Below are 22155 nucleotides of genomic sequence, written 5' to 3'. Positions count from 1 at the left end.
TGTCACAGTGTCATATAAAGTATTTGTCATATGCTCAAAGATGGCCTGGGTGCTCTCTAGCAGTTCGTGAGAAAATGTCCTGGCATCTCCCAATCCAAACATGCTTTTTTCCCTGAGAAGCTGTAAGAGGACTTTTTATACTTTTCAGTGTTTTCCCCACAGGTTTCTTCAGGAGAAGCATTACCAAAAATGCTGTGTACAAGTGTAAAAACGGGGGCAACTGTGTGATGGATATGTACATGCGAAGAAAGTGTCAAGAGTGTCGACTAAGGAAATGCAAAGAGATGGGAATGTTGGCTGAATGTATGTATACAGGTATCAACTTCAAGCAATTACATTTCAGTAAAAATCTCTTAAGGAGGCAGATGTCAGGTAACTCATCATGAAAGTGCTTCACATATTAAAGAAGGAATTTACTAAGCCATCTAAGTTCTTGAAAAGGGTAATGAACCACTGAAATTGTCCAAACTGTCAACTAAAGAGCATTTTAGTCACGCAAAAGAAAGGCCTGTTTTCTTTGTTGTTGTTGTTCTTCGTTGCAGTGCACTATACTTGGACCCCAGGCGCATTAACATACTGTTAAAATAACATGCTTTAATGAGCTACAAAGAATGACAGTCTAAATATTTCCTCTAAATTTGATTTTAACATACTTATTAACATACAAATTCACTGCTATGGAAAAAAATAAGAATGCTTTATAAGGTATAACTGCATCTGAATTGTCTAAATAGAGTTTTAAACCAACTCATTTTATTAAGAATCTATCTTCTCTTAGTGCAGCTTTGAACCAATTTGTATAGGTTTACACCGGAAATTAACTACTCCCAGTTTTAATATAATTTTGTCCTTCTATCTGATAACGAGACACTGTATTAACTGCTGGCTTTGTGAGGAACTGTAATCTTCATCAAAAATTGGAATGCATGCGAGTATATAACATAATTAATTTTTCATTCTGCAAAAATTCTACAGACCACTGAGATTCTGAGATATGTCCTGTTTCTCCTCAAAACACAAATAGACAAACAAATGTCACCAAGGGGATGATAGCATTCAGGCAGGGAATGCCACATGAAATAAAAGCCTTTAGAAGGTGACTCCTATTCTATTGTTACCAAATTGTACAGGCAACTGGGATGGACCCAGGGAAATAATACATCCAGGTAGGGGGAAAATAGGTCTGTGTAAATAATCCAGCTCTGGGTGAATGAAAGTTTTATAGCAGCTGATCACAATCTCATTCTTAGCATACATGAAATAAGAGCCTGCAATAGGGTCTGCTGCTGGAATCCAATCTTGCAATGGAAACACTTACTCTGACCCTACACAGCTCATATTGCTTATCACTTAAATATGAACATATTCCAACTGGCGCTCTGAGGACATTTTGCATGAAGCCACATGTAGCAGTCTATATTTACAGACACAAACTTGTACAGTAACAGATGCAGATATTTTATGGTTCTATAAAATAAATTCCCTGTACAAAGCAATTCCTAGAACTTAGTTTTATTGGCATTGAGAGAAGAGTAAGGACGTTAAACGGGATGAAGGGAAGATTGTTTTACATTATTTTTTATAGCTCTCTTTAAGTGTAAATCAATGAGGTTGATTGTATGATCATTCAAAGACATTTTTTAAAGTCAACAGGTTAATTTTATTTTTAACTATATTCTCAAGAATTGGCGCTGTTCTGAAAATTAACAGGATTTAAAAATTTTCCCTAAAGGATGTTAACATTTGTTTTTCTCAATAAGTTTATGTGTGTTTAATGTGAAATTCAATATCCTTCTTGTGGTACAGTATGTAAACATGGCTGAAAATAATATTAATGGGATGTTTTAAAATACAAACTTTCAAGGTCCCCTAGAGCAGGAACAGGGAGAGTGTCATTCACTTTTTCATTGACTGAATACCTTGCATTTGTACAATGCTTTCATATCACAAGTTCTTTATATAAACCCATTTAAAAACATGACCTGAGGCTGGGCGCGGTGGCTCAAGCCTGTAATCCCAGCACTTTGGGAGGCCGAGGCGGGTGGATCACGAGGTCGAGAGATCGAGACCATCCTGGTCAACATGGTGAAACCCCGTCTCTACTAAAAATACAAAAAAATTAGCTGGGCATGGTGGCACGTGCCTGTAATCCCAGCTACTCAGGAGGCTGAGGCAGGAGAATTGCCTGAACCCGGGAGGCAGACGTTGCGGTGAGCCGAGATCGCGCCATTGCACTCCAGCCTGGGTAACAAGAGCGAAACTCCACCTCAAAACAAAAAAACAAAAAAACAAAAAAAAAAAAAACATGACCTGATTGCATTTAATCTACACATAACTCTATGAGGTAGATATTATTCTCATTTTACACATGAGGAAACAGACTCACAGAGGTTAAACTACTTGTTCAAGGTTAAGTTTTAAACCTTGGCCTTCTCTTTTTAAAATGTATAAAGGGCTAGAGTCGATTCTATGCCATTGCATAGGGGATCTTCTGGGCCAGGTACTATCAGTGGTTTTATGACCACACACCCAATAGTACTTTCTGTGATTGGTGAAGTCTCTGTGCTTATTTTTTTAGGCTTGTTAACTGAAATTCAGTGTAAATCTAAACGACTGAGAAAAAATGTGAAGCAGCATGCAGATCAGACCACAAATGAAGACAGTGAAGGTCGTGACTTACGACAAGTGACCTCAACAACAAAGTCATGCAGGGTAATAATATGCAATGGTGTCTGCCAAGACTGGCATGGAAGTGAGTTTCTAGGTACATAGTGAGCTGGCCAGGAGGCTTTCAAATTAAAGCCACAGACACAGCAAAACTTCTAGTCCAATTGTTCATTAAAATGGATTCCTGAAACATGCTTTGATGTAAATGTTCAAATAATAGCAGTGCATAAACTAAAAAGTGAAAATTTTCCTTCTCTTTGACTTCATTCCAGTCCTACTACCTTGTGTTTTCCAGCAGGAATGATTTGGTATATAAAATGGATTTTTTTCCAACTGAGTTTTAATGACCATTGTTTCCCTCTCTTTGAGAAGAAAAGCTCAAACTGGGAAGGATGTGGTCTCAGTAGAGGTTGTAGATTAGTCCTTATAAATGTATGAAACAGAATGAATACAATACACATCTGTGGACCAGTAGAGAAAAGTCCTACCCACTGAGGTCACTAATTTTTCAAGAAATCCATTGAGCAACTTAGGACAAAATAGGGGAACAGCCTCCAAGATGTTTAGACAAACACATTGTGATAATGTACAGAACATTTGATGGAATTTTATTCTGCTGTTAGCTGAAAAACCAATAAGCGCTCATATTTGCTGCTGTATTTATGGATTTTTTTTCAATAATTTCTGCTATTAGGTTTCTCCTGATGAATGCACATATAGAAAGAAGGCTTTATTCACATCTCCCCTAACACCTTTTATTTTCTTGCCAGTGTAGGAGAAAACTGAACTCACCCCAGATCAACAGAATCTTCTACATTATATTATGGATTCATATAGCAAACAGAGGCTGCCTCAGGAAATAACAAATAAAATTGTATGTATAATATCTGAAAATATGTGGGTTTAAAGTTAATATTTTCTGGAGCTCTTATTGCCTGGGAGATACAATTTATATGTGAATATGTGACTTTGAAATGATTAGAGCTGATAATTCTTTTAAACTCAGAAATATTAAACAATTCAGGAGTAAGAAGTCTCCTATCTATCTTGATAATGGTAATTGCTCTCCAAAGATCTGAGAAATAGTAAGATGGGTTTTCAAATCTTAGCATCTAAATCTAGTTTTTCTTGTCTAATGGTTTTATATTAATTATTGTTTTCTTATCTACTTATTAATCATTTGTGGTTTTTTTCTTAAAATTTAGTTAAAAGAAGAATTCAGTGCAGAAGAAAATTTTCTCATTTTAACGGAAATGGCAACCAATCATGTACAAGTTCTTGTAGAATTCACAAAAAAGCTGCCAGGTATTTTTAAATAAAAATTAATATTTATTGAGAGTTTAATTATGTGTCATAGATTAGATTATCTATTTTACATACAGTGTTTTGTTGAATTTTCAAAACATTCCTATGAGATCAGATCTCTTTTCAGTATTATTTTGCAAAGTATTTTCACATGTACTTATTTCGCTGCTATACTCTACAATAGTCTTGTGACATTGAGACAGGCAGGTCTCTTCTTTGTAAGATGAAAATCATCTCATATCTGATTTAAATTAACATGTCTAATTACTATAGACATAAGATGTTAGAACTGGAAAAGTTATTTAAGATAATTTATAATAGTTCTTCCAAATCAATAGATTAAAAATGGAAACTTTGGAAAGTCATCATTCACCCATTTATTCCTTCAATAAGCAGTTGTTGATACCTACTCTATACTGTGCCTAGTTATTACCTCCAGGGAGAGTGGTTAAAGGTGATAATAATAATAGTAGTAAATACACATATATACACATACACACAAAGTGCTGTATGAACAGAGAGGAACTGGTTGATAATTGTGTCTATGAAAGATGGAGAGACTTCAGGAAGAGTCATATTTGAGTTGAGTCTAAAAGAAAAAGAAGTTTTCCAGTTGGCATGGAGAAGGGGCATTCCAAGTTGAGAGAACTGCTTGTTTTTTTGTTTTTGTTTTGATTTGGTTTTTTGAGCTGGAGTCTTACTCTGTTGCCCGGGCTGACGTGCAATGGCATGATCTCTGCTCATTGCAACCTCCACTTCCCAGGTTCAAGCAATTCTCCTGCCTCAGTCTCCCGAGTAGCTGGGACTACAGGAACGTGCCACCATGCTCATCTAATTTTTGTATTTTTAGTAGAGACAGGGTTTGACCATATTGGCCAGGCTGGTCTCAAACTCCTGACCTCAGGTGATCTGCCTGACTTGACCTCCCAAAGTGCTAGGATTACAGGTCTGAGCCACTATGCCTGGCCGAGAGATCTGTTTGTTAAAATGCACTGAGGCATGAACAGAAGTAGGATTATTTGAGATGGAAGAGAAAATTCAGTATGGTTATAGCATAGTGTCGTGGTGGGCTCCTAGATTAGACAATAAGGTAAAGTTGGTACCAGACGGATAAAGGCCAAACTAAGGAATTTAATCTGTGTCCCCTGGTCAGTATAGAGATTTTGGTGTTTTTTTTTTTTTTGTTTGTTTGTTTTGTTTGTTTGTTTGTTTTAACAGAGGGAAATGATGAAATTTTTGTATACAGAAATGACTTAATCAGGTTTATATAAGATGAATTTGAATGGAAATGGCCTGGGTCAGGGAAGATCAGGTAGTATGCTACTGCACAAGTCCAGGCAATAGGGCTTGAAATAAAGTAATAGTAATGGGGAAGAGAAAAAGAAACAAAAGGAAGAAAGATTCAAAAAATGATAGGGCTTGAGGAACAGCTATATATGTAAGTTGAGGGAGAGGGACTTACTTGTCCACAGTCATTCGGATGGTGTCATTATAGAAACTAGAATGTGGGAGTCTTCTTATATCCCAGCCTCAAATTCCTTTTGCCACATTATTAATGCTATCTAAGCTAATGGGTTTCAGTTGTGTTAGTGTTTATAAAAGTATTGGTGTATTGAAATCCCATGGTCTAGAAGAGTATAATAAATACCTTGTATAGCAGCATAATACTGTTATATTAAATTATAAAGGATAACTTCTGACATAGGATTTTAATTAAACATGTTAGTTTGCCTTCTTTTTGCCAGCATTATGCTACTATTTTATTAAATGTGTCACAGATAGGCATAGGTCTGCATAAAACTCATAAAGTGTGAGGAGAAAGTTCTATCATTGAAACACTAATATGCTCTCATTGCTTTGCTAAAAATGAAAGAGGAACTTAATTTACTATATGTTAATTAAGCTGAAGGCAATCTCAATAAAAAATTGGATTACATCAGCGTAAAAACTGCAGGGGAAAGAACTGGAAAAGGGAAATGTTTTTGGTTATTTATGGGAAAATATTTTTTAAGTTCTAATGGTCAATTGGTCTTGAATCAAGAAATAATTGAAGACAAATAAAAACCTTATTCATAAGAAGGTAGGTTATCTGAAAGCAATAACAATATCTTAGCATCTCTTAATTCTCAGTGCCTAGCCTAGTTCCTGAGGGAGAGAGTACAATTAGTGTATTCAATGAGTGAAGCAGAAGGAAAAAATTTAAAATATGGAAGGAAATACAAGGCAAAAAACCCTTGAGAAGGAAAAAACGATAATAATTACAGAGAGAGCATTATTATAAGTAGTAACATTAGTGATATAATACCAATACTGAAGGGATATTTTGTGAAAAACTGAATTGAGTCATTCCATTCAGTATTCCTTGAGCACACCTTGTGCTCAGCACTGTCCAGGGTGCTGAGGGGAATAAGGCAGGGCCACTTTCCTCAAAGAAGCTCTTAGATTCTCTAGGATGGTGGCTCAATCCTTAGTGTTGCTCCCTTCTCTATATACTCTTTGCTATTTAGTTCTTTTCTAAGTCATTTAGGCCTTGATGGTGTTATCTCTATTCATGTGAGTGTGTGTGCCAGCATGCACACGAGCTTGTGTTTTGTTTCCCATCTATTCATTCAATCTGTCAATTATCCAACACATAATTCCCAGGTACCTATTGTGTACCAGAACTGGGGATACAAAAGTAAACAAAACAAAGCCTCTGCCCCCCCAAGAAATGTACACTCCAGTAGAGGTGGCAGACAATTAGCAAATAAGCAAATAAATCTATAAGATCATCTCAGGTGATGATAAGTTCTGTAAACTAAAATAAAGCAGGTAGGGACTAGTAGTACCGGGGAGTGTATTTTAGATTGAGGAACACCAGAACAGAGGCTTGATTGCAGGAGGGAGTGGGGCATGGGGCATGGAAATATCTGGGAAGAACATTCATCTCTGAGGCAAAAACAGGCTTCTGCGCTCACAGCAGGGCCAGGGGGTCAGTGTGGCTGGAACACAAAGAGTAGAGGGAATGAGGAGTAGAAAATGAGTTCAGGAAGGCTGATGGGACTGTACCATATAAGCCTAGATAAGGACGTTGAATTTTCCAGGCAGTGTTATAGTCCATCAGGTTGGCAATTCTTCCCATATTTTTCTGATTTTCCTTCACCGTGTTTTGTAGTACTGAGTTCAGAGCAGATATATCAATGTGACTTTGACTGGCTTTTTTTTGGTGGGGGGGTGGAATACTACCCATTCTTTAGATTGACTAAAGACTCATGAGCTAGCCAAATAATCTGGGTGCATATAAAGTTTTTTTTCTGGCTTGTAGATGCTTCTAATCTGCAGAGTTGATCCTGTCACATCAGATGTGACTAACATAATGGCTCTAAGAAAATCTGCCTGTGTCTAGTTTCTGAGGGTTTCTTCATCTGAATCAGTCTGTCTATGCCATAATATAGCATCTGCTTGGACTTGACATTTCCCTTTGCCCAGTTTGTTTAATAAATTCTGCCCAATGAAGACAAAGCCTCTATTTTGTTGGCGAGTACAAATAGACTCAACTAGACTACCCAATTGTAAAACAACTACAAAATCACTTGATGAAAATGTTTTATCAACGGCAATTATGGTGATCATAAAATATTGTTACTTCTTGATTCCAATTTGATTATCACCATTACCTAGGATTTCAAACTTTGGACCATGAAGACCAGATTGCTTTGCTGAAAGGCTCTGCAGTTGAAGCTATGTTCCTTCGTTCAGCTGAGATTTTCAACAAGAAACTTCCATCTGGGCATTCTGACCTATTGGAAGAAAGAATTCGAAATAGTGGTAAGTGATTTGGTTAATGGTAAAGAGTTTGTTTCTATGAGCAGAACTGGTGTGCTCCATGAAGGCAGGGCCCTTGCCAATCTTATGCAACCTTATATGCCTATTGTGCCTAGTATGAAGATAGGCATTAAATAGACAAGACTTCTAGAGGCTTGGTTCAAAGATCTCTGTTGTAATAGCAAAATACCAAAACAACCCTCTTTACTGCACTAAGATGAAGAGCCAAAAGACTTTTGTAAAGATTAAAAAATTCATCTGATTATTAAATATAGCACAAAGAAACCGGATTCTTCAGCCAAGAAAAAGACTATTTAAAATCTTCATATATGAAAGACTAAGCATCCAGCTATTATCTATCTGTATCAGAATAAAATAAGAAAATCTTTTAATAGCAACTTTATATGTCATTTACTAGGTTTCAGACACTTTCTTTTCTTTTTTTTTCTTTTTTCTTTTCTTTTTTTTTTTGTGACAGAGTCTTGCTCTGTTGCCCAGCCTGGAGTGTAGTGGTGTGATCTCAGCTCACTGCAGCCTCTGTCTTCTGGGTACAAGCAATTCTTGTGCCTCAGACTCCCGAGTAGCTGGGATTACAGGTATGCATCACCACACCCAGCTAATTTTTGTATTTTTAGTAGAGACAGAGTTTCTCCATGTTGCCCAGGCTGGTCTCAAACTCCTGGTCTCAAGCAATCTGCCTGCCTCGGCCTTTCAAAGTACTGGATTATAGGCTTGAACCACTATGCCCAACCAAAGTTAACTTTTTTTTTCTTTTTTGGAGACAGAATATTGCTCTCTCTCTCAAGCTAGAGTGCAGTGGTGTGATCTTGGCTCACCACAACCTCTGCTTCCTGGGTTCAAGTGATTTTTTGTGCCTCAGCTTCTTGAGTAGCTGAGACTACAGGCATGTGGCACCATGCCCAGTTAATTTTTGTATTTTTAGTAGAGACAGGGTTTCATCATGTTGGCCAGGCTGGTCTTGGACTACTGGCCTCAAGTGATCCACCCACCTCAGCCTCCCAAAGTGCTAGGATTACAGGGATGAGCCACCGCACCCAGCTGGTTTCAGACACTTTTCTAAATACATATATGATTTCATCTAATATTCTCAAACATTTTGTGAATAAGTACTATTATCATTCCCTTTTTCAGATTAAGGAGCTGAGACAAAGAAAGGTTAAATAACTTTCCTCATGACAGAGAGGAAGTCTGACTTCAGAAACTTTGTGTCAGCTGGGCGCAGTGGCTCATACCTGCAATCCCAGAATTGTGTCTTAACCACTATGTGATACTACCTCTCAAGAGACAGAATAATAGCACAAGTTACTCAATATTTAACTTATTATGGAGTATCACTGTGAAAGGGAAGCTCAAGAGACATTGAGATGAAATACCAAGAATTCTGTGCAATTTGTCTTAGGCGATCCTTAAGATAGGATGAATTCTTGTTTTCCTGAGAGATTTTATATATATGGGTTGGGAGTGGGGATTGAATGAGTTGACTTCTCAAGATCTTTTCTTTCTAAAGTATAATTGTCTTATGATTAACTGAAGCAAATTTAAAGACTTTTTTTTTGAAGCAAGAGTCTCGCTTTGTTGCCAGGCTGGAGTGCAGTGGTGCAATCTTGGCTCACTGCCACCTCTACCTCCCGGGTTCAAGCTATTCTCCTGCCTCAGCCTCCCAAGTAGCTGGGATTACAGGCATGAGCCACCGTGCCCAGCTAATGTTTGTATTTTTAGTAGAGATGGAGTTTCACCATGTTGGCCAGGATGGTCTCAATCTCCTGACCTCATGATCCACCTGCTTTAGCCTCGCAAAGTGCTGGGATTATAGGTGTGAGCCACCATGCCCAGCCAAATTTAAAGACTTTTATAAACAATATTTTAAAGCCGGGTGTCATGGCTCAAGCCTGTAATCCCAGCACTTTGGGAAGCCGAGGCAGGCGGATCTCTAGGCCAGGAGTTCAAGACCAGACTGGCCAACATGGTGAAACCCTGTGTCTACTAAAAAATACAAAAATTAGCTGGGCATGGTAGCTAGTGCCTGTAATCCCAGCTACTTGGGAGGCTGAGGTAGGAGAATTGCTTTAACTGGGACCTGGTAGGCGGAGGTTGCAGTGAGTTGAGTTTGTGCCACTGCAATCCAGCCTGGGCTACAGAGCGAGATGTCATCTCAAATATATATTTTATATATATATATATATATATATATATATATATATACATACACACACACATATACATATATATTCATGTACATATATACACCACGTGTGTGTGTGTGTGTATATATATATATATATATATATATATATATATATATATTTTAAAATAGAGATTAGAGGGAATGTTTTCAGGCTGTTCTGTATGAGTGATATAAGTGAAATAATTTTAAAAATTGAAAATTACTTTAAAGGTAGTCTTTTCACAGTCACTTATGTTTTTTTCTTCCTAGTTAAAAACAAAAGGTATAATTAGCATCATTGGTAGATTTAAAAAACATCACGAGGTCAAGAGATAGAGACCATCCTGGCCAACATGGTGAAACCCCATCTCTACTCAAAAAATACAAAAAAAAATACAAAAAAAAAGTTAGCTGGGCGTGGTAGTACACATCTATAGTCCCAGTTACTTGGGAGGCTGAGGCAGGAGAATTGCCTGAACCCGGGAGGAGGAGGTTGCAGTGAGCTGAGATCCCGCCACTGCACTCCAGCCTGGCGACTCCGTCTCAAAACAAAACAAAACAAAACACACACATACACATACACACACATACCCCCCTTAAAAGATGCATTATTCTTAATATATTCATTAATTTACCATTCTAACAAATATTTAAGGGCAAGGTACTATGGTGGCAGTGAAGAGAGAAATTAAGTATTTTCTTTCCCCTAAGAAACTTACAGTCTAGTGGGAAGAGATTAACTGTCCATAATTATGATAAAATATGGAAGAGAAAAACAGAGAGATGATAACTCCTAGTTGAGAAGGCTCTGAAAAAGTTTTATTGGCATTTGATCTGGGACTTAAATGAGATTTGATTTGGATGCTCAGGGCAGAGATGCAGGAGAGAAGTTACCAGCAGGAGCAAAGGGAAAGAGGCAAGAAAACTCAGGGAATGCACACAAAGAAGGGTGAGTAGCTGAGTTGATTGGATAAAGGATTACATTAAAGGGAAATGGAAAGGAAAGAAAGAGAATCAGATGATTGAGGGCCTTGGATGCTGGGCTAATGATTTTGTTATTTCCTAAGTAATAGGAGACACAGGAGATTTTTTGGACAGAGGAGGTAAAATGTCAAAATCAAGCTTTACAAATATTCTAGCAGTGTTAGGGTAAGCCAGGACTCAAGTCATCTCTTAGGAGGCAAGAAGTCTCAAAGATATGATGCTTGCTGCCAGGAGAAATGGAAAGAAAAGAAAGGATTTGAAAGATATATAGTGGCTTATCAACCTTCAAAAGACATTATATTGTCAAGACATTTGGATTTTGGTCCTGGACAGGTGTTATGTGTGTGTGTATGTCCCCAGGCTAAGGGGAAAAGGCTGAATCAGGTAACCTCCAAGGCACTATTCAGTTGTGCAAGTCTTACTGCTTTTCTTCTCTTAACCAATTCAATTTTCCTGAAGAGTGGTTTAGCTAGTCACTCAACCAGCTACTGAACTATCCTGATTTTAAAGCCACAGTCAATAACTGACAGTTCAGCTTAGGAAAGAATTAAAGGACAGGCTGAATTTTCACATGTATGGATATAATTGTTGATTTAAGCTATTGAACATATACTGGTGGTTCTGTCTTTATGCAGAAAATTACAGTGGCTTTAACTTGTGATGGGCAAGGCCTCAGGAGTGTAGCTTTGTTGTATATTTGATTCTGGCTTCCATGGACTGTGGTGGTGCTCCCTTAAAGAAAATCCATCAGTCTAATCTAATCCTTACAAAGCTAATAAAATAAAAAGGAATGATGACTCATGACAAAATTTCTTCATTTTACAGACAGGTCTCTACTCTACCCAATGTGTGTTTGGTTTATTCATCAAGAGACAGTGGTGATTAAGGATACTACTGACTCTGGAATCTGGCTTGACTATAGGCTCCATTACTTATTAGCTGTGTGTCCAGTTTTTTTTAAAGCTGTTGAAATAGACCCATAACCAATTTGATCTCTTTGAAATCATGTTTAACTTTAATTTTTATTCTGCAGTCTTGCCTGAAGTTTGATAATAAAAACATAATACGACAGGGTATTTCCCTTTTTGAGTCAGTAAGTTATCCCAGGTACCAGCATATGCCTGGCTTGGACAGGGTGCTCAACAAAATTCTGTGGAACAAAGGGAAAAATGAATGGAGGTTTGTCTGGAGCTGTAAAACTGGTCTGTTTATTTACTTTTCAGTTGATTTTCCCCTGAATATTAGAGTTATTTAAGTCCAAAGCTGACAAGAAACCAACAAAATGTTGGTTAAACATTCTTCTAGACCTTGCCTGTAGTAGTCAGTTGGGGAACAGGTATCTCTTTTACATTTGAGTGTAAGAAAAGGAAAAGGACAGTTTGTATATGGAAGTTTCTGTTTTGTTCCCTTTCCTCCTTCTCCTACTCAAAGATGAGTCATTTAAAGTTGATTCAGGTGCCAGGCAATGAAAAAGAAGGGTACAGCATCTGCCATATGAATTGAAATATTTTGATGAGAGGACGTCTGAAAGAGAATTATCCAGTGGTTATTTTATCTTTCTTTCTCTGTCTCTTTCTCTCTCCTGGATGCTCAGCTTCCTTTAAAAAAAAAAAAAATCTCCCTGGCTCCATCAGATCTCCTGGGTCCTGAGCTAAGTCAGATGCTGCCATTTCCATAATGACCACTGGGTTAGTTCCAGATTCCTTCCCGAGCCTGGTTGAGGTGGGAAAAATCCTTTCCACCCTGGTTCAGCTGAAAGGGGGAAAATGGTTTTCCAAAAAAGTTTACAAGACTGCTAAAGGGAAAATTATGTTTATAGAAAGGCATATATAAGGCTGAGCTTGGTGGCTCACACCTATAATCCCAGTAGTTTGGGAGGCCAAGGCAGGAAGACTGCTTGAGCCCAGGAATTTGAGACAGCTTAGGCAATGTAGCGAGACCCCATCTCTACAAAAAATTTTTAAAAATTAGCTTGGCATGGTGGCACATGTCTGTAATCTCAGCTACTTTGGAGGCTAAGGTGGATGGGTAGCTGGAGCCCAGGAGGTGGAGGTTGCAGTGAGCTGAGACTGCCACTGCACTCCAGCCTGGGTGACAGAGTGAGACCCTGTCTCAAAAAAAGGGGCATATTTGCATAATGTCTGGATCTATTAATTATAACACCAGAAAGGTGACAATTATTTGGCACCTACTGTGTGTCAGGCTGTATTCTCAGTGTTTGTGTGGGCTTTGGGTCCTACAAGAAGCTGATATCACTATAGGACTAAATGTGTCGTAAGTTAATTGGGGGAAATGCCTCTGAAGAATAAAGGGAGAGGAGGTAGGTGGAGTCCAGGAGACTCTATACTACATGCTGATCTGACACCTGTGAAAGGGGAGCAGGAAGGCATGATTGAGTCCTAAGAAAGTCTCAGATAGGCCACTGGAGAGGGACTTAGTCCAAGTTGCCCACTGAATGAGCCAACACTAACTTACCCACTATACTCAGTGACCAGTTAAGAGAAGACTGGTGAAAGTGTGTCGTCAGCACTCACAGGGCAGCAGCCGGAGGCTATCAGCCAGCCACATTCCCTACTGTGGGCTCTCTTTAAGGGTGATCTGAGTGGATCATCTCTATGGCTAACATTTTGCTTCACAAAAAAATATTGTTTGCTCTTTGTAGCACTTTGAGGTAGATATTATCAATTCTGTGCCAGACCTAGACCCTGTTAATCCCAATAACAAAATGTCAGTCCCAAGTATCTGTTCCCTCTGATATTACCCTCTAACACTCCAGCTTTCCGCCATCCAGTACCCTGACTCTAGGGATTCTTTGTCCCAAAGTAACTTCCATTTGTTGACCTTCCATCCACTAACCCTCCAGCCATTGACTCTACTCCCTTTTGCCTTACCACACTTTCCTCAGTACTTGATTTAGGGTTCGTGGTTTATCAATATGATAATTTCCTTGGATCATTCACCAGATATCTTCAACTCATTGTCTTTCTTTCACCTAAGAAAACCCTCTGCCTGACTGAATGTAACTCTTTACCTACTGTATGCTTGAACCTGAGAACTGAAACAGTATGACTGGCTTACCCAAAGTTAATGATCAAACACTTCAAGTGGACCTCAGTACTTTCCATGTATCCCTTTTCCCTAGTCAATTCACTCTTACTCTTATGGAAAATTGTCTTGTACCTTCTCTCTCTTCAAATTTTCAACATGTCTTCCCACTAATTCTCAACTATAACTTTGTTGAGAAAAGGTATATTTCAGGGACATGGTATAGGAGTTGGGGCTCAAGGATATGTGGTCAAACCCCAGCTTCAAGGAAATGTGATCAAGCTTAGAGGAAGATGAACTCCTCACACTTAATGTGTCAGACAGGGGTTGTCACAAGAAACAAAGCTGAAGCCAAGTTCCTAGAATTAGATGCACACAGAGCTCCCACAGTTTTCTGAGAGTTTACTTCATCCACATGATCCAATATGGCTCCCTACCATTTAGGTGAAATTCCAGCAAGTGGGGAGGGCAAAGGGTGACACACACCCCCTTTAAAATAATAATCCTGAAGTGGTATGCACAGAGTTCCCCTGAGTTTTCTGAGTCTGGGCAAGAATTGAGCCTGTTGAGGCAAGTGGTGTGGTTCTAGCCATGAAGACACAAAAGCTTCAAAAACTAATGTCAGGCAGGTTACACCTTGGGTCTCCCATGATTTCTGGCTACTACATATTTCTAGAGCCTCTCTGTCACAAATCAGCTATCTCCAACAGAAACAATTGTCCTATTTCTCTTTTTATTAGATTAAGTACTTTATAAACACTTGTTTTTTTGCCTAAAGAGTACTTGTGATGAGCAGTTGTAGGGTAGAGATAATTTACATGCCCTAAACCTTCAGAACAGGCAAGACTTTCTGACTCATGTTATCTCTCATTAGAATATCTCCTCATATTTCTCAGGGTGGTGACTCATTAGCCTCTCTCCTCTCACTTGATGAGACCCTAAGTCAGCTTTGAATCTTATCATTTTCATTTGTCTCTACCACTAGGGTAACTGTCCAGCAGCAATGGAAGATCATTTCCACTGGGACCTGTATTTATCTGTTTACTTATTTTTTTAACAAGCTTTTATTGAGTACTTCTATGGGTTAAGTATACTGGCAGTACAAAAATGAATAAGATAATGTCAAAATCCTCAAGGACTTCATCTTCTAGGGGAAATATATATGAAAAATAATTAATCACAACAGGTTTTTATGCATAATTTAAGTCATAGATTTGGCTGCTGTAACAGAAACAAAAAATAAAGGGGCCCTAAACAAGGTGGAAATGTATTTCTATCTTATGACAGTCTGGGCAGGGGGAGAATGGGACTAATAGGGAATCTTCATAGTGTTCCTCTGTGTCATAGTTCTATCCATATGGATGGATGTCATGCTCATCCATCCACAGAGAGTTGACGGCCCAATCGGCCCAATATGGCTCCTCATCATTTTGGTAAAAGCGCATTCCAGAAAGTAGGGAGGGCAAAGGGGAAAAAGAATGGCACATCCTCCCTGTAAGTGAATAATCCAGAAGTGGTACACATAACTTCTACTGGCATTCCACTAGCAAGAACATAACTTCTTCATTGCACCTTGGACAAGAGACATTTAAAGAGAACTACTAATGAAATAACTAGGTGAGAAATGGTGATGGTCTTGCCAGTTAGAATACATATAATCAAAAAGAAAAAAAAACCTTGCTTGTAATTTCATAAGTTTCAGAACTTGTGATATTTCAAATTTCAGAAAAGTTCAAGAATGAAGTTTTTCAGAATATGATCTGTTTAAATAAATATGCATGTTTCATTTATAATAAGATACTTTCCCCAAATATCAACCACATATTGTGACAATAAAAACCATCCAAACTCACATGCTGTTGCATATTTTATTATCTATAGTGCTTTCATTTATTAATATTTATGAATTTGCTTCTCCCAGTGGATTTTCAGAGCATTGCCTCTTCCACACAACACATAAAAACCTGATCTTGCAAGACGACCTTTCAGGCTAACTTTTTATTCTTATGCTAATACAATTCGTTTTTATTTCTATTATACATTTAATTCCAGAGTAACATAATGTCTCAAAGTTGCCTTGTTTATGCCTATGAACTCTTTAAAGAATATGATGTGAAATTTATTTTCTTATTCTTCAAATTCATACTGTTTTGTTTGCTATTATTAAATTCAAATCACATATACAAAGATAACTTTTTCTGAGATGCTTTTAATGACAGTGTTTATTTATGTTAATTGAGACTTTAGAACATATATGTGATATAATTTGTGGTTGTTTCTATACAATTCTAATGTATCATTGATTTTATTCCTAGTGTAGTATTATATACAAACTAGGGGTTTAAGTTGGAATTGTTAGTAAAAACAGGAATAATCATAAGATATAAAATATTACAGGATTAAAATAGGTCTGCTAACACTGAATGAGTTTACTTTTTTTTTGAGATGAAGTTTCACTCTTAGCGCCCAGACTGGAGTGCAATGGCGCAATTTCAGCTCACTGCAACTTCCACCTCCTAGGTTCAAGTGATTCTCCTGCCTCAGCCTCCCGAGTAGCTGGGATTATAGGTATCTGCTACTATGTCTGGCTAATTTTTTGTAGAGATGGGGTTTCACCATGTTGGCCAGGCTGGTCTCAAACTCCTAACCTCAGGCGATCCAGCACCTTGGCCTCCCAAAACACTGGGATTACAGGCATGAGCCACCGCACCTGGCCCACGTTTACATTTTAACATTAAGGAAATTAGCAATAACTTCTCAGAGATCAAAGCAACTTGTTCTGTTCATTTCAAATATAAATAACCCCTGACATTTATAGTAGTTTGGGACCTTTTTCCATCTGCACATGAGACATAAATAAAATATTCAATTCAGTAAGAATTTACCAGTTTAGCAATATATCTTGTGATTTTGCAATGTTTTGTTTTTCATGTGCATCATCTTGTTAGTGCAGCTCCCGATGGCCCTCACTGGGTGAGTGTTACACTCCTATTTTATGGATGTAGAAATAGGCTTAGAGAGGCAAGATGACCTGCCCAAGGTCATACAGCTAACCAAAAGAGTGCTAGGAAATTAGGTGGGTATTCTAACTCAGAACTCAGTATTCTTCCTATATGTGGCACCTGTCACTCACCAAGGTCTAGTATTTGTCCAACTATCTGCCCAACTATTCATTGTCATCAAGACAATTAATATTTTCATTGTCTTAATGGCATCCCTTGTCCCCATCACATCTCACAACTATGTCACCTTCATCATAAAGAACTACCAAAACATAGTACTGCCTGATTTAACAAGCATTTATTGACAAGCAGGGAATATAAAGTGAAGCATGGTTCCTGCCCTTCAGTTGACAGATGAAGTATAAGCAGCAGTTAGCAATTTCAAATCGCTTTTAGGTCAATGATCAAATGAATAGAGACAATGAAGTCAGAGAAACCTTGTTAAAATGATGAAGTTGTAGCCTTTAGTAGTACCATACTGAAGTATACTGTGCTTATTTTTGTTATATGATTTCAGTGCTTTAGCCTTTTCAGCTTGCACAAAATGAAAACAGTTCCCAGAACCACATTTTCCAAAGATGCAAATCTAAGATGATTATCAGTTCAGATACTGTCTTTGAGAGGGGTTGAAAATGTAAAGAAACAAATGACAGAATATTTATGAGAAGGGTAAAAAAAAAAAAAAAGAAAAGAAAAAAAAGAAGGGTAAATGCTTAAGTTAAAATTTAGAAATCTTAACAACACTACTTTTGCTTTTGAAAGTGATAACATGATAACTTCGGCATGGGCAAATTTGGGACTCAAATTATAGGAAGAAACCTTCCTCAGATTAAGAGGAAACATTAAAGAAATACAAGTGAGGGTTTTTCCATTGCTCGTGGGCAGAACCCATTGTTCCTAAGCTGTATTTGCCAAGCTTTTTGTATTTGCTTAGGTTTAGATGTTATGCATGTATTTATGTCACGTCACCCCTTGGTATCCATGGAGGATTGGTTCCAAGACCTCTCTTGTATACCAAAATCAATGGCTGCTCAAGTCCCTGATATAAAATGGTACAGCCTTTGTCTATAACCTATGTACATCCTCTTGTATACTCTGAATCACCTCTAGTTTACTTGTAATACCTAATACAATGTAAATGGTATGTAAATTGTTGTTTCACTATTGTTTAGGGAATAATGACAAGAAAAAAGTCTGTACATGTTCATTACAGTTGCAATACTTTTTCCAAATATTTTTGATCTGTGGTTGGTTGAATCCATGGATACAGAACCCACAGAGAGTTGTCTGTATCTGCTTCTTCCCTTAACCTGTTAACTGCATGAGGACTTCGCATTTCCAGATTCCCAGCACTAATATAGTGCCTGACACACAGCAGGAATACAAATATTGGTGAATTTTGTTGAGTTGAATCTGAAACTTGACAGTCCAAACTCTGATAACTCCTAAGCCCTAGTGAGACCTACTTAGGCCAGATAGTTTTTAGCCACTAGGACTAATGGGAAGTACATTATTTATTATCTATTTTAAATTAAATAATATTATATTTAAAGTAGTTCTTTTTTGAATTGCTAGTTTGACAGCAGCTATTTACTTAGGGCCAAGAGTATGGCACAAATGACTCCCTGGGGAGAGTTTAGCAGTTGAAATAGAGGACATAGTCCAATCTCTTAGCACCACAAGAACATTTCCGTTTCTTAATGGCATCTCTCATCCCCATCACCTCTCACAACTATGTCACCTTCATCATAAAGAACTACCACAACATACTACTGCTGGATTTAACAAGCATCTGTTAATCTCCTACCATGTATTCAGAAGGATGCTGGTTATTAGAGAGAGATGCAGAGATGAATAAGAAATATCTGGCGAGTCACAGTGGCTCGGTCCCATAATCCCAACACTTAAGGAGGCTGAGGTGGGGGGATCACTTGAGACCAGGAGTTCAAGACAAGCCTGGGAAACATAGCAAGTCCCCGTCTCTACAAAAAAATAAAATATCTGGATGTGGTAGTGCACACTTGTAGCCCTAGCTACTCAAGAGACTGAGGCAGGAGAATTTCTTGAGCACCTCACAGGAGTTCAAGGCTGCAGTGAGCCATGATTGTGCCAGTCTGGGTGACAGAGCCAGATTCTGTCACACACACACACACACACACACACACACACACACACACACAGAGTCTATGGAGTACCCTTTATGGGTCAGGCAACATGGGGCAGGCACTAGAGATACAGTAATTAATTCCCACTCTTATAAAATGTATATTGTATTTCACCCTCCAGTGGGAAGGAGAGATAATGAATTGTGATAGGTGCAATATAATTGAATCTAGAAAAGGAAGTAATTGATTCTGCTTCTCTGTGACAAGGAAAGCTCCATAGAGGAAGCAAAATTTGCACTTGGCCTTGAAACATAGGTGGGGTGTCTTATTCTGACAAGGATCCTGCCTTGTATTTCAAAAAGCATGAAGACGTAAAAAGTGTATCTCACTTGTTAGGGGAGCTCTTGGCTGATAGCTACAGAAAATAAACTCTTCATGGGCTTAAAAAGTAAGAAAATGTATTAGCTGAAACAAGAAACCCAGAGGAAGGGTGACAGCAGAATTGGTTAATTTAGGGGTAGAATCCACTATCGGAAACACAGATCCTTTTCATCTTTCTGCTTCGCTATTCTTGATGTATTGGCCTTTCCCGCAGACTGGTTCTCCTCCTGGTCATCTAATGGCCACAGCAGTTTCAGGCACTATGTCTAGGCAAAACATTGGTCAAAGGAAAAAGAAATGCTCTCTTTCTGAATATGGAAATTTTTCTTGGGAACTTCCTAGGAGAGTCCCCTTTAGTCACGTGGGCCTGAATTGCACTGCTGTCCCTAACTATATCAACCTCTGATGTGGGAAATGAGACCAACAGTGGCTGGACCTTGGGCTGGAGCTGGGATTTGCCTCTATCACAGTTCATGGCCATGGAGCAGGGAGTGGGGAGGGAGCCTGTGTAGGCAACAAGCTGAATCAGCTTTAGGAGTCTTAGATGAATCAGTGCTATTAGTTCCTAGGGAAACTACTGGGCTGGTGAGTGCTTAGTTTGAAAGGAAAGCAAAAGGCAGATGTAGCCTTATATGTCATGTTAGGGACTTATACCTTGACCTCTGTGCTATGGGGTGATGTCATTTCTAGAAAAGTTTCAAGTTACATGGTTTTAAGGAAATAGTATCATTTTTAACCAGATGCTCAGTCCATCTTGAGGACACCTTCAGAAAAAGTCATATATTTTCCATTGCTCTTGGGCAGAACCCGTTGTTCCTAAGCTGTATTTGCCAAGCTTTTTGTATTTGCTCAGGTTTAGATGTTATTCATTTATTTATGTCACGTCACCCCTTGGTATCCATGGAGGATTGGTTCCAAGACCTCTCTTGTATACCAAAATCAATGGCTGCTCAAGTCCCTGATATAAAATGGTACAGCCTTTGTCTATAACCTATGTACATCCTCTTGTATACTCTGAATCACCTCTAGTTTACTTGTAATACCTAATACAATGTAAATGGTATGTAAATTGTTGTTTCACTGTATTGTTTAGGGAATAATGACAAGAAAAAAGTCTGTACATATTCATTACAGTTGCAATACTTTTTAAGATACCAGGAAATATGTCTTATGTAATATGCATACTTCTAAATCACACACACACACACACACACACACACACACACACACACACCTGTCTTAGTTTTTGTTCCCAATTACGACCAGAAAGCTAATTAGGAAATAAAAGACTTAACATTTAAAACACCTAAAATAGTATATTGTTAATTCTATCAAATGGTTATTCTCTCAAAGAATATTTCTGATCATTTAACATAATTTATTCATCACAGACTTCTTTCTTTTAAGAAAGAAAAAACAAATAAGAAACAGGAGCAGAGACATAAAATTATTTTTGCATTTTCAGACTTTTCCACAGCGAAGTCTTTGGTGGTTAAGTTAGAAAATAGCTCCCCCTTGTGACCAAAAATCAGCTAATTGGTCATTCGAGCAAAAATGAAGCAAATTTTAAGCAAGTCTCCAGAAAGGAGGAAGCAGGAAAACAGGAAAAGGCTGTCCCCTTCAGGATGACATTAGTGTTACAGCTCTTCTGTTAGAAATTGCCGGTTCACAAGCCCTTTGTTTATGCTGGCATGGTTAATTCTGTTGGTTGACTCTAATTCCAAAAGTAGATTTATATTTAACCTATCCTGTAGGAAAATTATTTTTTAACTCTTCTATTGTTTGTTTTCTACATTTTTCTCTACATTCACTCTTGGCTTTTGCAACATGCACAAGATGAAATTTCTAGAAAAATAAGGTTAAAAGTTTAACCTTATTTTCCCCAAATATTACCAACTGTAATCAGATAGCTAATGGAGGTAACATCTCTAGAGGATGTGAGGGGATTTAGAAAGGCAAATGAAATAGGAAATTTGGTAATCAAAGAAATGTTTTAAAAATTTTAATAGTTTCAAATCAGCTTTCTTGAATGTCATCCCCAAATCTTCATGTACTATTTAAATTAATGTCGTAGGGCCGGGCGCGGTGGCTCAAGCCTGTAATCCCAGCACTTTGGGAGGCCGAGGCGGGTGGATCATGAGGTCAAGAGATCGAGACCAACCTGTTCAACATCGTGAAACCCTGTCTCTACTAAAAATACAAAAAATTAGCTGGGCATGGCAGCGCGTGCCTGTAATCCCAGCTACTCAGGAGGCTGAGGCAGGAGAATTGCCTGAACCCAGGAGGCGGAGGTTGCGGTGAGCCGAGATCGCGCCATTGCACTCCAGCCTGGGTGACAAGAGCGAAACTCCGTCTCAAAAAATAAATAAATAAATAAATAAATTAATTAATGTCATAGACATAAAGTATTATTTTAGGTAACCGATGAGTGTCGTCCTGAATGCTGAAGAAAGCATAAAGATTAACATTTTTTTGAAGATGAAAAAGAACAACCTTACCAAAAAAATAGAGAACTTAATTTAGCTTTAATACCTGGAAAAATATCCAGGCAAATCATTGATCAGCCAGTTTGTATTTATTCCCAGTAATTTGCAGAATTTTTTGTTTTTTTAAAAACCAACATGGCCGGGCGCGGTGGCTCAAGCCTGTAATCCCAGCACTTTGGGAGGCCGAGGCG

General features: G+C 38.2%; 1 protein-coding gene across 6 annotated transcripts in view; it reads left to right on the top strand.

Moving 5' to 3' along the window:
• NR1H4 (nuclear receptor subfamily 1 group H member 4) overlaps positions 1 to 22155 on the top strand; it is an 87135-nt gene that overhangs the window by 57221 nt on the left and 7759 nt on the right. For 3 of the 6 annotated variants that reach the window (XM_003929604.3, XM_003929602.4, XM_074402354.1), the window contains 5 exons: positions 163 to 303; positions 2579 to 2712; positions 3443 to 3541; positions 3873 to 3972; positions 7633 to 7779. In XM_003929604.3, coding sequence (XP_003929653.1) covers positions 163 to 303; positions 2579 to 2712; positions 3443 to 3541; positions 3873 to 3972; positions 7633 to 7779 — 621 coding nt within the window. Of the gene's footprint in view, positions 1 to 162; positions 316 to 2578; positions 2713 to 3442; positions 3542 to 3872; positions 3973 to 7632; positions 7780 to 22155 lie in introns of all 6 variants that reach the window. The other 3 variants (XM_010340211.3, XM_010340212.3, XM_010340213.3) reach the window with 1 other exon arrangement.

The sequence above is a fragment of the Saimiri boliviensis genome, chromosome 7 (genome assembly GCF_048565385.1).
Source record: "Saimiri boliviensis isolate mSaiBol1 chromosome 7, mSaiBol1.pri, whole genome shotgun sequence".
In the NCBI taxonomy this organism is placed as follows: Eukaryota; Metazoa; Chordata; class Mammalia; order Primates; family Cebidae; genus Saimiri; species Saimiri boliviensis.
Note: the sequence above shows the minus strand (reverse complement) of the source record. Positions and strands in the feature narration are given on the sequence as shown.